At 41.1% G+C, this 17,296-nt stretch overlaps 1 protein-coding gene across 6 annotated transcripts in view; it reads left to right on the forward strand.

Moving 5' to 3' along the window:
• NTS (neurotensin) overlaps positions 1 to 16,924 on the forward strand; it is a 34,436-nt gene extending 17,512 nt beyond the window's left edge. For 4 of the 6 annotated variants that reach the window (XM_058191539.1, XM_058191543.1, XM_058191538.1 and 1 more), the window contains 2 exons: positions 12,464 to 12,685; positions 13,706 to 16,924. In XM_058191539.1, the coding sequence (XP_058047522.1) occupies positions 12,464 to 12,685; positions 13,706 to 13,855 (372 nt within the window). In that variant the 3' untranslated portion in view covers positions 13,856 to 16,924. The remainder of the gene's footprint in view (positions 1 to 12,463; positions 12,686 to 13,705) is intronic. The other 2 variants (XM_058191540.1, XM_058191542.1) reach the window with 1 other exon arrangement.
• The last annotated feature ends 372 nt before the right edge of the window (positions 16,925 to 17,296 follow it).

Genomic DNA, 17,296 nt, shown 5'->3' on the forward strand with positions numbered 1-17,296 from the left:
CTTGCACATATGTACTAGTCGTTCCCTAGGGGTCGGTGCTCATCTCTGTTTCAAAGCCGAAGAGCAAGCGCTGTCCAAAGACGTCTCCATGGTCATGTGGCTAGCATGACTAAACGCCAAAGGCACATGGAACGCTGTTACCTTCCCACCAAAGGTGGTCTCTATTTTTTATTTGCATTTTTTACACACTTTTGAACTGCTAGGTTGGCAGAAGCTGGGACAAGTAACGGGAGCTCACCCTGTTACACGGCACTAGGGATTCGAACCGCTAAACTGCCAACCTTTTGACCAACAAGCTCAGCATCTTAGCCACTAAGCCACTGTGTCCCTAAGAACATCCAATTATAGTCTCTCCTTACATGGCAGGGTCTACTTTTAGACCTTAGTTTTATTTATGTGACATTCAGCATTTGTATAGTAATGATGAAGCAATGATAAATATATAGAACATAAAAATAATTTGGTTTTATTTATTTATTTATTTTATTTATTTATTTATTTATTCAAATTTATATACCGCCCTATCTCCCGAAGGACTCAGGGCGGTGTACAGGCATTTAAAAGACATATAAATACAATATAAAACAATTAAAAAACTGATTCTAAAAAGCCCGTAAATTTAGAATTAAAATATCAAATAAAACCCAATTTAAAACCAATAATTTAAAATCTAGCTCAGCCCTGCACAATTAAATAAATACGTTTTAAGCCCGCGGCGGAAGGTCCGGAGGTCCGAGAGCTGACGAAGTCCGGGGGGTAGTTCATTCCAGAGGGTGGGGGCCCCCACAGAGAAGGCCCTTCCCCTGGGCGTCGCCAGACGACATTGCCGCGCCGACGGCACCCTGAGGAGACCCTCTCTGTGAGAGCGCACGGGTCGGTGAGAGATATTCGGTAGCAGTAGGCGGTCCCGTAAGTAGCCCGGCCCAATGCCATGGAGCGCTTTAAAGGTGGTCACCAAAACCTTGAAGCGCACCCGGAAAGCCACAGGTAGCCAGTGCAGCCTGCGCAGGATGGGTGTTATACGGGAGCCACGAGGGGCTCCATCTATCACCCACGCAGCCGCATTCTGGACTAACTGCAGCCTCCGGATGCCCTTCAAGGGGAGCCCCATGTAGAGAGCATTGCAGTAATCCAGGCGAGACGTCACGAGTGCGTGAGTGACCGTGCATAGGGCATCCCGGTCCAGAAAGGGGCGCAACTGGCGTACCAGGCGAACCTGGTAGAACGCTCTCCTGGAGACGGCCGTCAAATGGTCTTCTAGAGACAGCCGTTCATCCAGGAGGACGCCTAAGTTGCGGACCCTTTCCATCGGGGCCAATGACTCGCCACCGATGGTCAGCCGCGGATTTAGCTGACTGTATCGGGATGCCGGCATCCACAGCCACTCTGTCTTGGAGGGATTGAGCTTGAGCCTATTTCTCCCCATCCAGACCCGTACGGCCTCCAGGCACCGGGACAGCACTTCGATAGCTTCGTTGGGGTGGTCCGGTGTAGAAAAGTACAGCTGGGTGTCATCCGCATACAGCTGGTACTTCACACCGAAACCACTGATGATCTCACCCAGCGGCTTCATGTAGATGTTAAACAGAAGGGGCGAGAGGATCGACCCCTGCGGCACCCCACAAGTGAGGCGCCTCGGGGCCGACCTCTGCCCCCCCGTCAACACCGACTGCGACCGGTCGGAGAGATAGGAGGAGAACCACCGATAAACGGTGCCTCCCACTCCCAATCCCCCCAACCGGCGCAGCAGGATACCATGGTCGATGGTATCGAAAGCCGCTGAGAGGTCTAATAGGACCAGGGCAGAGGAGCAACCCCTGTCCCTGGCCCTCCAGAGATCATCCACCAACGCGACCAAAGCCGTCTCCGTGCTGTAACCGGGCCGAAAACCGGACTGGAACGGGTCTAGATAGACAGTTTCATCCAGGTGCAAGGGAAATTGATATGCCACCATACTCTCTACAACCTTCGCCGCGAAGCGAAGGTTGGAGACCGGACGATAATTACCTAAAACAGCCGGGTCCAGGGCGGCTTCTTAAGGAGGGGCCTCACCACCGCCTCTTTCAAGGCGGCCGGAAGACACCTCCACCAAAGAAGCAGTCGAATCGCCTGAGCCAGCCTCGTGTCACCTCTCGAGTGGCCAGCACCAGCCAAGAGGGCACGGGTCCAGTAAACACGTGGTGGCATTCAACCTACCCAACAACCTGTCCATGTCCTCGGAGCCACAGGGTCAAACTCATCCCACACAATGTCACCAAGACCGCCTCACGCATCTCGCCCGTATCACTGCAATCTTGGTCCAGACCATCCCGAAGCTGAACGATTTTATCGTATAGATAACCGTTAAACTCCTCAGCACGTTCCTGCAACGGGTCATCCCGCTCCCCCTGGTGTAAGAGGGAGCGAGTCACCCGAAACAGGGCGGCTGGGCGGTTATCTGCCGATGCAATGAGGGAGGAGGCGAGCTACGCCTCGCTTCCCTCAATGCCACTAGGTAAGTCCTAGTATAGGACTTCACTAGTGTCCGATCAGCTTCCGAACGGCTAGACCTCCAGAGACTCTCCAGGCGTCTTCTCCGGCGCTTCATCCCTCTCAGCTCCTCGGAGAACCAAGGAGCCGGTTGGGACCTGCGCCGGGTCAGAGGCCGCAAAGGCACGACACGGTCCAAGGCCCCCGCCGCCGCCTGTTCCCAGGCCGCAACAAGTTCCTCAGTCGAGCCGTGAGCCAGACCCTCAGGAAATGGCCCAAGCTCCGTCCGGAACCCATCCGGGTCCATCAGGCGCCTGGGACGGAACCAACGTGTCGGCTCCGTCTCCCTGCGGTGGTGAATGGCGGTCAGAAAGTCCAGGCGAAGAAGAGTGATCTGACCATGACAAAGGTTCAATGACTAATTCCTTTAAGTCCAGATCTCTCAACCACTGACCAGAGAGAAAAATCAGGTCCAGGGTGCCACCCCCAATGTGAGTAGGGCCATCAACTACTTGGGTCATGTCCAAGGCCGTCATGGAAGCCATGAACTCCCGAGCTGCCGATGACGACCCGGACGATGGCAAGTTAAAGTCCCCCATGACTAAAAGTCTGGGGGTCTCAACTGCCACCCCAGCCAGCACCTCCAGGAGCTCGGGCAGGGCAGCTGTCACGCAGCAAGGAGCCAGGTACGTGATCAGCATACCCATCTGACACCTATGACCCCATCTCACAAAGAGGAATTCGCACCCGGCAATCTGAGGTACAGTGGTCTCTCTCGGCTCTAGACTCTCTCTAATCCCCACCGCCACCCCCTCACCCCTACCCTGGGCCCTCGGCTGATGGAATGCACGGAAACCCGGCGGGCACAACTCAACCAGGGGCACGCCCCCTTCAGTGCCCAACCAGGTCTCCGTAATGCCCATAAGGTCCGCGGAACCCCCCTGTATAAGGTCACAAACGAGGGGGGCTTTGTTCACCACGGACCAGGCATTGCACAACATCAGCCGGAGGCCCAAGCTCTGAGGATCCTGACCATCCGGGGAACGGGTGAAGTCCAAGGGGTCGGAGCGCGTGATCGCTTTCAAACATCGAGCACGCGCTCCCGAAACTTGATATGACCCCTCGCTTCCGCCATACCTGCCTCTCCCACTTACCGTGTCAATAGAACCACCCTCACAAATAGGAACACACTCTCCCCCCATAACCTCTGGACCTAATAAAGTTTTGGAAATTTCCCATAGTCTCCTTCACTATAGCTATCTGATACTGCTAAAGCTCTTCTGTAAAAGAAACAGAAGATTGAAAAAGATTAAACAAGATGAGTAAGGTTGGGGGTGGCCAAGGGAAACCATGCAAAATCAGGCTTGCATTTAAGATCTCAGAAAAATTCTGACCTCTCCAAAGAAGTTCTAATGAGAGATACATTGTAGCCAATATGTTTTGGTCAACAAGCAATAACAACTGAGTTTCAAAATCAGCTTAAAGGCATTTAGTGCAGAAGCAGAAGTCCAAAAAAACCATGAGAAATGGGGGGAAATAGCATTGGGTACAAACTGCCACAAGCATAACAAGTGATTGTACCTTTGTTCTGTTTTAGAATATTCTTGCTAAATTGATCTATGCTTTGTACCAGATTTTGTTAGACTTTTTGTATATAATGTCCCTTTCTCCTATTTCCCCCCATCACAAACAACCCTGTGACTGAGTTACAGAGATAAGTGAGCGTTTGTGACTGAAGATTTGCAAGAACCTGGGTCTCTGTGCTCTGTTACAGCACCTTAAGAGCCGTGATACAGTATTGTAAACTAGTTCTGCTCACTGCCAGGAATTTGATCCTGACTGGCTCAAGGCTGACTCAGTCTTCCATCCTTCCAAGGTCAGTAAATGAGGACCCAGATTGTTGAGGGCAATATGCAGACATTTGTAAACTGCTCAAAGAGTTCTCTAAAACAGGGATCTCCAACCTTGGCAATTTTCAGACTTGTGGACTTCAACTCCCAGAATTCAAGGTTGGAGACCCATGTTTAAAACACTGCCAAGGTTGGAGACCCATGTTTAAAACACTGTGGAGCGGTATATAAGTCTAGCTACTATTGCTATTGCTTAAGCACCACAGCTGCAGTTGAAGAGCGGGGACTTTGAGTTCCCAACATTTATGCATCATGGCTTTTGATGCAAATGACTCTAGACAGAGGACTTTGCTGTGAAATTTTCCTTTCAATAATTGATTGTGTCATTGGATTCAGGGGTAAAGAGGTGGTAATGGCAGTGGTGGGAACTAAAACTGAATCGCTTATGAAAGAATAGCTTAAGTTGGAGGTGAGACCTTGTGAAAGATATTGAAAAGTTCATTTTCCCAGCCATTTCTTGCAATTCTTGTGATAAATTGATACATTGCGATAAATACGTTGAAAAGACCTCACACTTCTGAGGTTTGATTGCGGCAAGGGAATTATACTATTAAATGCAAGCTAAACTCAACCATTTATTATTTACAAACATTATAAATTACTTCAGTCATTATTATAATGCCTGGATTATAATTGTTCATTCTTTCTAGGGGGGGGGGGGAACAGCACCTAAAAAACAACAAACAGAATAATTTACAAAGCTATTGAAAAGCTTAGTGCTGTAGTGAGCTAAAATGTATTTTTCTCATCTTTTGCATATTGGAAAGATATCTCTTCATAATTTAGTAAGAAATAGGACACTAGGCAGAACTGTCATATCTCATTCAGAATATAAGGGAGAAGCAAGAAAGAATACAGAACAATGGCTAGATGTATCTAAAAGGTGGAAGCTTCAAGAGGAAAACTCAGCAATGGGTCATTTTACAGATTACAATTAAAACATGACAATAATATTTCAAAAATAGCCAAATTTATTATTCTATGTTTTTGAATAGAAAATTAGAATATGGTGGTGAAGGTTCATTCTCTGAGCTTGTGAGTTGGTTTCATTACCAGTTTAGGTAACATCTTCAGTGGAATTTAGTAAACTTCAATGAAGATGTTACCTAGTCTGCTATTGAAACATTCGGAAACTAACCCACAAGCTTGGAGACCAAACCTTTACCTTTATCCTACACCTCAGGTATGGATATTTGCCACTATTGCACATTAGGATATTTCAGCCATTTCATTTATTTTATTTTAAATGTTTTATTTGCTTTTTCAAAAAAGTATTTTTACATATAGTTTTTAATTGGGAGGGCCCTTATTATATTCCACACCACTTCATAATACAATAGTTCCTGCCTCTGAAAAGGTTGTCGATTTCTGCTCAGTGTCCAATAGTCAAGCTTAATTTTAAGACCTCATTATTGATGTCTTGTAATATATATCTGTAATTTTATCATTTTAAAATATATTAAAATGACTGACAATTCAAAATATTGTTAATTCAATATTGGTCTTTCTCTAGTCCAGTGGTCACCAACTGGTGGTCCATGAGAAAATTTTGGTGGTCCACAGAAAAATTATTTATATTTTTATATTGCTGTTAACCGTCCTGAGTCCTTCGGGAGAAGGGCGGTATAAAAATTAAAATAATATTATTATTATTATTATTATTATTATTATTATTATTATTATTATTATTATTATTATTATTATTATTATTATTATTATTATTATTATTATTATTATTATTGCACTAAATCAATAATAATAATTATTATTGCACTAAATCAGGGGTCCTCAAACTATGACCCATGGGCTGAATAGGTGCAATGAACGTTTGTGTTGCTGCAGAGAGTCTCCCCCTTTCGGGGTCTTTTTATGTGGGTTGGAGGGGGGCAGAAACTCCAACTTGGGATCTGCTTCAGCTTCCTGGTGTGGGGCTTTGGGCGAAGGCTGGAGGGAGTGCTGCTGGTGGCAAAGCGCCAGAGGGCCTTATTCTAGTGGGACTGCATCATGGCTTGGAACTGGCTTACCATCTTAGCCCACTGAGCCTCCAGACGCCGGTACCTGGCCTTGTACTCCTGCAGGTCATCCCTCTGCTTGGAAAGCCTATGCTCATAGTCCTCGGTGAGGTGCTTCTGTTGAGCCTCCTTCTCAGTCAGATTCAATTTGAACTGAGCCAGCTGTTTTGCCAACTCTTTCCCATGGTGGCTGCTTAGCTCCAGCAACTGCTTCCTGCTGGGACACTAAGGAGCCTGGGCGGGCAGGTGAGGAGAGGCTGGGAGGGGAGGGGTGAGTATAAGTGACATCAAGTTGGCCATGCCCACCCTGACATATGACCACCTAGCCATGCCCACCCAGCCAGTCATTAGGCAGATCATATTAGTGGTCTGCAGGATTTAAAATTATGAAGTTAGTGGTCCCTGAGGTCCAAAAGGTTGGTGACTCCTGCTCTAGTCTATACTTGTAATAATCTTGTCAATTTGACTTGTAGCCTGATTCATAAGAAGCTTGCCACAGAGAAAATGCATGAGCCTCTGTGGCTCAGACTGCTAATGTAGTCTGTTATTAACAGCAGCTGCTTGCAATTACTGCAGGTTCTAGTCCCACCAGGCCCAAGGTTGACTCAGCCTTCCATCCTTTATAAGGTAGGTAAAATGAGGACCCAGATTGTTGGGGGCAATAAGTTGACTTTGTATATAAATATATAAATAGGATGAAGACTATTGCTAACATAGTGTAAGCCGCCCTGAGTCTTCGGAGAAGGGCGGGATATAAATGCGAATAAAAAAAAAAATCTGAAACAAATTAGGTGTATCCAGATAAAGTTTTACTGGTCAATTCCACTTGAAGACTCTCTGAGTTATATTCCAGTGAAATGATACTGCATTTTAACGTGGGACCTTCTCTCAGTTCTACATTGGGCACTTGTAAAATTATGAGATTTACAAAATGACAGTGCTGGGGAGAGTCACATGTTCATACTATGCCTCTTATTCATGATCTGAATGCTGCAAAAGACAAAATAAAACATAATGTATTATTGAGATTAAACCAATATAACATTGGTTATATATTATACCATGGGTTCAAGGAGAAACACCACGAAAGAGGGAGATATGGCATTCAGAAAGAGTGAAATACACTTAGAAAGGTTTTTTTTGCAGACAAATGACTAATGTAACTGCTTGATGCTGATATTACTTCAGAAAAAAAATCGGGCTCATCACCTTTTCACAATAAAGTGTTGGAACATACAATAGTGCAGGGGTCTCCAACCTTGGCAACTTTAAGCCTGGAGGACCAACTCCCAGAACCCCCCAGCCAGCAAAGCTGGCTGGGGAATTCTGGGAGTTGAAGTCCTCCAGGCTTAAAGTTGCCAAGATTGGAGACCCCTGCAATAGTGGCCAAAATTGTGGAAACCTTTTGGGAAAAGTGTATTTTACAGAACTAGCTAAGAACACCACTTTTTTGGGGGGAGTAGTACCATAAAATTATATATCAATTGAAAGATAATTTTATCAAGAATGCAATGCAATAACTTTTATGAAAGATTTGCTATTAGAATAGCAGTTACAGTATAAAGAAGAAAAGTGAAATTCATAGAAAAAATGAGATATACAAAAAATATCACCATAGAAAAAATGAGATATACAAAAGTGATCTTGTCAGTTAATATTTAGTTGGGTAACCTTTAGCAAGAATTATGGCCTTACAACATCTTCCCATGGAGTGAACCAAGACTTTTAGTTCTGCAGCTGTTATAATGGGGAAACAATTATAACAGCTGCAGAACAGCTTCTATTAATTGGGTTTTGTTGCTAGGTCTCTTCTGACTAACAAGTTTCTTTAGTTGGCTCCATAGATTTTCAATTGGGTTAAGGTCTGGGCTATTCATATTCTTAGTTCATAAGATTATTTACCAAAACATTCTACCTGTAAATGAATACTTTAATTTCAACCATAATAATACAAGGGCTATCAATAGATTTAAAGTCAATGAAATTTGCTCTAATGTAAATTGTAGGAAATATGACTTCTGCAATAGAGTAGTAAATGTCTCAAACACTCTACCTGATCTTGTTGTTAGTCTCTCTAATCCCCATACCTTTCACCATAAACTGTCTACTGTGGACCTTTCATGTTTCTTAAGAGGTCCTTACGGGGGTGTGCATAAACGCACCAGTGTGCCTACGATCCCTGTCCCACTGTTCCCAATTATATATAATCATTTTATGTGTTTATGGCTATATTTTGCCAATTTATATCCTTTTTTGGTGCCAATTTTTTTTTCATGTGTCCATGTCTATGTCTATTCTGTTACTTGTTTTCTTGTACTTATTGACAAATAAGTACAAATATATATATATATTTATATATATATTTTCCCAGGCCATTCCAGCAGTGGAATATGATTATCTTGAAACTCAAAAAAAAAAATGTGGTTATTAGTCATCAAACCTAAAAAATATACTTTTCCCAAAAGGTTTCCACAATTTTGGCCACTACTGGAGTTTATCATGCCAATAGACAAGAATACACCTGCTGAATAATTAAAATATTCAAATTAATCACAATCAGTGCATATTTCCCACATTGTATCAAGAGTAATCCTATTTTATTATGAAAAAAAAGTATCTAGGGTTTTTCTTTTGATCGTCAGAAATATTTAATTATTTAATGTCCTGTTTTGAAATTAAAGGAGAGACATATTCAAATTCTCTGCCATGTTCTGCCAATTTTCTATCATCAGGGAAGACATTTTGAAACATTGTTATGCAAATTTGTCCCTGCCTAGCAGGCTAGTTGACACCATGATTAAATTATGTACTGCAATAACAGACAAATCCAAGAAACACCTCAAAATAGAAACAAAGTTCTAACCTAAAATTAAGTTTTGGTTTTACTGAAGTGTATTCACTCTGGAAAGCATATATACTGGCGCATAGATAATCTGCTTTATATGGATGTCTTCAATTTATAAATTTATCTCAGGTAACAAGACATTTTTCCAGAATGATGGTTTAGAGCTGGTTTAGAGCTCAGCAGCTATGGGGATCAGCTTTTTACATGACTGCTTATTACTGAGTTGGAAAGACAAGAGGATATGATAGTTAATCATAGTATGAACCCCAGTTATTTAAAGCTATGATCATTTTGTATAAAAAAAACAAACAAACCATACTTAAGTAGAAATATGGATGAGATTATTTTTTCTATCATGTGCAAAAGTCATTGGGGAGGGTGCATTGGGTGTGGATGAAAATATATTAGCTAGGGAGGGAAGAAGCCTGCTAGTTTTCTTTCATAATTAATTCATCTTTCTGAGTTACAGCATTATTCATTATTAACAATCTGAAGACTTAATTAATTGTGCATAGGACTTGGTTCTAACTGCATCATCAGAATGCCAGAATTTATAGCTGCTGAAGCTTAGTTATGATTGTTAGAATCAAGGAGTATAGTTTTTATATACCACAGATGACTTGAGCAATAGTTTCAGTTACATTCCTACTCAGATTCTGGAGTTTGCAGAAATGTATTTCATTTAGTTCTGTCAAAGGTTTTATACATTTTTCTATCAGTTTTCATTCAGTTTGAATAAATGCACATTTTTTAAAAGAAGAAGATAATTTCAGTGTATAGAGCAGGGATCTCCAACCTTGTCAACTTTAAGACTTGTGGACTTCAACTCCCAGAATTCCTCAGCCAGCAAAGCAAAGCTGGCTGAGGAATTCTGGGAGTTGGATCCACAAGTCTTACAGTTGACAAGATTGGAGACTCCAGGCATAGAGTACTTGAATGAGTTTATTTCATTATATGGGTGTTGACTAATGTGTCTGTAGGCTGATCGTCCCAGGGAAAAATATCATAAAAGAAGACCTTCCATAGCAGTTTTCAGTGTGGAAACTGTTAATTCCAGGATGGAACCAGAAAAAATGGAAGAATGTTTGAGACAGGGAGAGATGGGTGGATGGATGGATAGATAGATAAATAGATATATAAATAGATGAGACCTATTATAGTATAGTGGTTAAGGTGCTATACTAGAGCTATAGTGTAGAAACATGTCCATAACTTTCTATGCAGAGGCCTTCATTCTGCAGTAGAGTGATGTGGCTAAAAACATACACATAGACATAAACATAATATTAGCAGTAGTACCAGTAGTATTATGTGCCTTTCAAATAAGCTCAAAAAAGGCTACCAGAAAAACATCCGAATGAATGTCTGAAGTAAAATGGGGGAAAATGTTTCATGAGGCAAAGAAGAGCAGGAGAAACTGAATTTAGCACATTTGAAGGACCCACTGTTGAAGAATGTTACTACAAATAAACGATAATTTCTGATTTGCAGCCTGAATGACAGCAATAAGGACATTCTTCCCCTTGAGAGTCACTGAAGCAAGAACAGCAATTCTTGTAGTTCAAACTGCAACACACACACAAAAACACACACACACACACAGAGTTTTTGAACTGTCAACTGCCATACCAGTAGGGAAGGAATCTTTAGTGATCTGAGTGGACAAAGACAGGCTGCCTTACAAAACATATATATAATTCAGCCAGTGGTGGGATTCAACATTTTTCTGTAGGCATGGCTTGGTGGGCGTGACAGGGGAAGATTACTGCAAAATCCCCATTTCCTCCTGATCAGCTGGGACTCTGATAGAATAGAAGGGGGTGGGGCCAGTCAGAGGTGGTATTTACTGGTTCTCCAAACAACTATTTGAAATCCTGGGTTTAGAAAACTTGGAACTCTGTCGCCTCCGATAGGACCTGGGTTTAGCTCATAGAATCATCTATTGTAATGTCCTTCCTGTTAAAGACTACTTCAGTTTCAACTGCAATAATACAAGAGCTACCAATAGATTTAAACTTAATGTTAAACGCTCCAATTTGGATTGCCAAAAATATGACTTTTGTAATAGAATTATCTGTGCTTGGAATGCATTACCTGACTCTGTGGTCTCTTCTCATAACCCCAAAAGCTTTAACCACAATCTATCCACTGTTGACCTCACCCCATTCCTAAGATGACTTTAAGGGGCCTTCAGGCTTCAGCTTCGTGCTTCTGGGAGCAATGTGTGATCGCAGCTGTTTCTTCCTTTTAACTGCTAGTGGGGGTTTGAACTGATTGGGTGGGAGCTTGGCTGTGCTCTGATTGGATGGGGGTTTTTCTGTGCTCTGATTGGCTGGGGGTGTGTCCTGTGTTGGTGGGGGCTTGGTTGTGCTCAGTCTAGTCTGTGCTGCAGTCTAGTCTGTGCTCCCGCCTACCAGCCATTTGGAAACCCGCCCTTATTGACAAACGAGTCCCTAACACGAGGAATGACACCAGACCCACACTCACAAGGTCCGCACAGGATGTCACCACCGCACATCCACCCAGAAAGCAGACCCAAACCCACACTGATCATGAAGCACGACCAAGGACCAGAAGCCAGACCGCAGCTGCAACATTAGCCATTTCAAACCCCTCCAATCCATTCATGCAGCAGACTGACACCCACTATGAAGATGTAGCACGACCACAAAGCCAAACAACAGCTATGCAGCTCACCAGCTCAAATCCCCCTGCAGCACAGACTAGACTGAGCACAACCAAGCCCCCACCAACACAGGACACACCCCCAGCCAATCAGAGCACAGAAAAACCCCCATCCAATCAGAGCACAGCCAAGCTCCCACCCAATCAGTTCAAACCCCCACTAGCAGTTAAAAGGAAGAAACAGCTGCGATCACACATTGCTCCCAGAAGCACGAAGCTGAAGCCTGAAGATGACAAATGAGACTTCGTCGAAACGTCGCCAAGACACTTCCAGGTACTCCAGAACCTGCTGAAAACCACCTCTCAATGTGGCCTGATTCTTATTTACCTGCATACATTTTTGGCTTACAATAGAATAGTTCCCTCCTCCTTAATGTATATATGTGGTTCTGCCTATAATGTCTTATTTCCATGCCAAAGTTGTCATTTGATTCTGAAAAAAAATAATAGCAGTTCAATTATACTTCCCTCCCATTCCTCTATAATATCTTTCTGCTGATAGAAGGACAAATAATTTACACCATGGGTCTTGCCTTTTTCAGATAAACAAAGCAAAATCACCCCAGTGGAAACTAATACTTTGGAATATTTGTGACTTCATAAGCAACCTGAACAATCCAGAAGAAGAAACAGGTGACCCTGAAGAAGATTTTATGATGAGAAGACCATTTGCTTCTACTTCTGAGAGCTTCACATTGGAAGCAATGTTGACACTGTATCAGCTTCAAAAAGTCTGTCACACCAGAAACTTTCAGCAGTGGGAGGTAATAATAACAATTAGCATCTTATTATTTTGTATTATCTTATTTGTATTGCAATAATTTTTGATTCATACTGTACTGTACTGTTAATTATTTTCTTTTGGATAATGACTTAACATAACATAACATAACAACAGAGTTGGAAGGGACCTTGGAGGCCTTCTAGTCCAACCCCCTGCCCAGGCAGGAAACCCTACACCATCTCAGTCAGATGGTTATCCAACATTTTCTTAAAAATTTCCAGTGTTGGAGCATTCACAACTTCTGAAGGCAGGTCGTTCCACTTATTAATTATTCTAACTGTCAGGAAATTTCTCCTTAGTTCTAACTTGAACCATACTTAGCAAGTTACCAGTGAAATCTATCATTTTAGCAAGCTCAGGCATTTTGATGTTTTTATTCTTAGAGCATATTCATAGTTTTACTACTAAACTATTAAGACAAATTAACATGACTTCAGTTTAACATAAAGTTTCAGGACCTGTTTGGACCACTAGAGTACAGTTATTCATTTGTGAAGCAAGGCTTCAGAAAATCTGTTATTAAGAATGTGCCAAAGTATTTTATTTGTATGGAAATGTGTGTCCCAGCCTTCTAGCACCAATATGCTACCCATTACAACTGAAAACATATTGCAAAGCATATATTCAGTATTAATAATAAAAAAAATAAAAGTATAGAGGCACAAATGAATGAAAAAGCAACTTTTAAAGAAAACTCTCTCTCTCTCTCTCTCTCTCTCTCTCTCTCTCTCTCTCGCTCCCCCTCCCCCCTTATTTCTTTCTGCTCCTTTAGAATACAGTGAATGGCTAAAATTAGCTTAATTCTCCAGGTTATCATACTGAAACATAATTCTTCCTTTTTAGAAGCTTTGCTCATTGTGTTCTTGTTTTTTCAAATTATATTGCTATATTCATCCCTATTTCTGCTAAGTAGCAGAATTCAAGACAACTTGGACAATATTCCTCACAGAAATTTTTTTCCAGGGGAAATAATGATTCCATATTTTCTCCTTATTGCCAGCAGTTGCTCCAGCAAGATATTTATGATCCAGAGAATGCAAGTCAAGATAAAGATCTGATGAAGAGAAAAACTCCATACATTCTGAAACGACAATTACACGCTAACAAAGCCCGACGGCCATACATCTTGAAGAGGAGTTCATATTACTGACTCAGTCTTTAAAATAATGTACATGTAGTTTATAACTAACTATGCTTTATGTCTCCCTTATTTCAACCTCAAATCTTATGTGTGGAAATATATTATAGAACGCAATCAAGATGATAACATAATTGTGTATTTTTTGCTATTGTTGTTAGTTGATTGTGATGTTTTTCCTACTTAAAATTAACTGGACATTTACAAATAAATCTAGTTTCTAAGCATTATGTATTGTATGCCATTGATAATATTAAAGAATTGGCAATGTTATTTATTCTATACTGCATACCTGTTTCTACAAACCATAGTTTGTATGAAAGTATAGTTTTATGAAAATTGTCCATTTTATGATGTGCTATATTATACAGTCTTCATAAGCAAATAGATGATTACTTAAAACATTTTAAAATATCATTAATGAGTATTCATATTAAATAATATAGAATTAATATATTAATAACATCCCACCCAAATTCGTTTGCTTGCATTTCAGCATAAGAACAGATAATGAACATTTAATTAGTTGACACATTTGTCAGATGGAAGAGTTTAAGATGTTCAAAATGGAATATAAAGTTTGGAGAATTTAGTGGCATATTGGTTAAACATCAGGGTTTTTTCCCCTACAGCTAGTAGGAAAAACCACCTAACTCTAACCAAATGTATTGTTGTAGCAGTTAAAGCAAGGTAACAACTAACACCAAACATAACATGACAATTCTTTCTGTTTCATTTTTTAAACTCTTTAATTTTATCTGCTTGTACGTATTGCTTGTAGATAAAAAATTTGACATTTGACGTATTATAGATTAAGAATTGAGGGATGCGGTAGCTCAGTGGCTAAGATGCGCAGCTCGTCGATCGAAATGTGGGCAGTTCAGTGGTTCAAATCCCTAGTTCTGTGTAACGGGGTGAGCTCCCGTTACTTGTCCCAGCTTCTTCCAACCTAGCAGTTCGAAAGCACGTAAAAAATGCAAGTAGAAAAATAGGGACCACCTTTGGTGGGAAGGTAACAGCGTTCCAGGCGCCTTTGGCATTTAGTCATGCTGGCCACATGACCACAGAGACGTCTTTGGACAGTGCTGGCTCTTCAGCTTTGAAATGGAGATGAGCACCGCCCCCTAGAGTCGGGAACGACTAGCACTTACGTGCGAGGGGAACCTTTACCTTTTACCTTAGATTAAGAATTTGACAATTGAATTGGAAATGTGATTCCTTGTTATCAAAATATAAGGCAGATTTGAAAAGAGAAGAAGAAAAGACCCTAAAAGTTAGTTAGTTAGTTAGTTAGTTAGTTAGTTAGTTAGTTAGACAGACAGACAGACAGACAGACAGACAGACAGACAGACAGACTCTAACAATTGAATCTTCTTGCTCCTTCTTTGGGATTCCTATTATAAAAATGCATCTAAATGAGCCTCAGCTAACAATGCTATTGTGTCAGTTCAGTAGCAAAGTCCAAGACCAAATTCCTTTGACTCTATTACCCGAGTTGTGTTTTTTAAATGTGACATTTCCCTCTCTGTTTTTCATCTGTATTCAAACACCCTATGATTGGTTATAAAAACTATGAAAGTGGCATGCCTTATTCATAAAGCCTAATGCATGGATTTTCCTTTCTGGCCTATATTGCCCATGCAGGACTTCTTCCAGAGATTTTGAGTTCTGAACCAGCTTAAATGAATCCCTAATTTACTCTGCAATTTGTACAAGGCAAAGAACAGTTGCATAATTAGGAACAAGCTATTACACTAGGAATGGGCTGCCAATAGTTTGCATGCCATGTGAGTCCTTCTGAAGCTTCATTAGATCCACTCCAGCATCTTAATATTGAGCCACTAAAGTTTGGTAGCAGATAAAAGTTACATTTTTTCACCCCCATAGCAAAAGAGGCAAAAGACCTCCAGAAGACAAAATGCTTTGCTTTGTAGTCTTATTCCCATCTCCCCCAAATATGGCAGCAAAAACCTGCATTAAAATTTTTGCTACCAAGGGGAAGATGGTTAAAAATGCGTATGGAAGAGATTTGTCTCCCAAGGGCCTTCTGCTTCCATTCTCTCTCTTTGTTCTCCATATGTGGAAAAATAAATAAATATAATTACAGCCCTGCTTTAGGATTCCAAAAAGTTGGGAGGCAGAGTTATGGCCTCCCTCGCCTCACACATTGTTCTTTGCCATCTTATAGGTACATACTGTATCTCTACTAATCTTTTTACATGCTAAAGGCCCCTTTTTGCACGTCATACCTCAACTTGACTGAATTTTAATAACATTTGTCTAAGCTATTGAATATTCTTCTTCTACAATTTTGTATTTGTTCTTTGCATATTCCATTAATAAAACATACATTGGGTTACCAGGGGCATAGTTGGGTTACCCAATTAGATGGCATAAGCAGCACTTCTGCAAAGATCAATGGAATAGTGTCTCTGCCAGGAATACTTCTTTTTCAAAGTACAAAGGAAACTTCCTGTACTTTTATATGCCAGGAATTCTGGAGTATGCAAATATACAATATCTACAGGCATATTTGCATGAAATGTAGAATTCTTTTGAAAATTTTTGTTAGAAACATTGCATTGCCAAATAAATTGCTTTCCTCTTTTTCATAATTTTCATAGTGCTGACGTGTTGGACGTGTTCCAACACTGATTCTCAACCATGCCCGCAAAACTGTGACAAGGGAGGGAAATAACAAAACATAGTGTGGATCTGCAACTTTCACACTTTGCTTTTGTATGCAACTTCATGATGTAAATATGAAACAGTAGAACACTCACTATGATGTCACAATATCTTTTAATTATCTTGCTATCATCTTAGTTGCTCCATAAACTTATGTTCCCCTCCCTCCTTCCTCATCAAAAAAACCATCAAGATTAAAAACAAAAAGGGTCCTTTTTCAAAGACGTGCATAATATACATTAGCAGTTTTACTAAAATTATCAGTTATGGTAAGATTTTAAGGAGATGAATATTACAACATTATTGTTGGTAAGAATTTTCACTGCTAAAACTGTAAAATAACGTAAAACCTAAATTGAGCTGAAGCAATGTTTATTATGGGAAGAGTCGTCATATAAGCTCAAAGAGGGGTGGGGGAGAGAGAGAGAGAGGGAGGGAGGGAGGGAGCACTTTCTAGCACTTTATATTATTTTAATTTAGCTGCTAAACTCAGACCTTTCAGGAACTGCTTCAGTTCCTGTCTCCAAGGAAGTCTTTCCAGAACTACTCAGTTCCATTTTGCCCCTGGATATTCTATTGGAGACTTTGCTTTGTCCTCCACTTCTGTTCTTCTATTCTTCTCTCGTGTCCTTTTATAATTTTGTTGTGTGGAGTTAATTGACCATTAATAATATATATTCTTCTGGTTAAGAAACATGGTCTACTGCACTGTACTCAAAGATTATTTATGTGTGCTAACTAGAAAACCCATGGTTTTGCAAAACT

The sequence above is a fragment of the Ahaetulla prasina genome, chromosome 7 (genome assembly GCF_028640845.1).
Source record: "Ahaetulla prasina isolate Xishuangbanna chromosome 7, ASM2864084v1, whole genome shotgun sequence".
Taxonomy (NCBI): domain Eukaryota; kingdom Metazoa; phylum Chordata; class Lepidosauria; order Squamata; family Colubridae; genus Ahaetulla; species Ahaetulla prasina.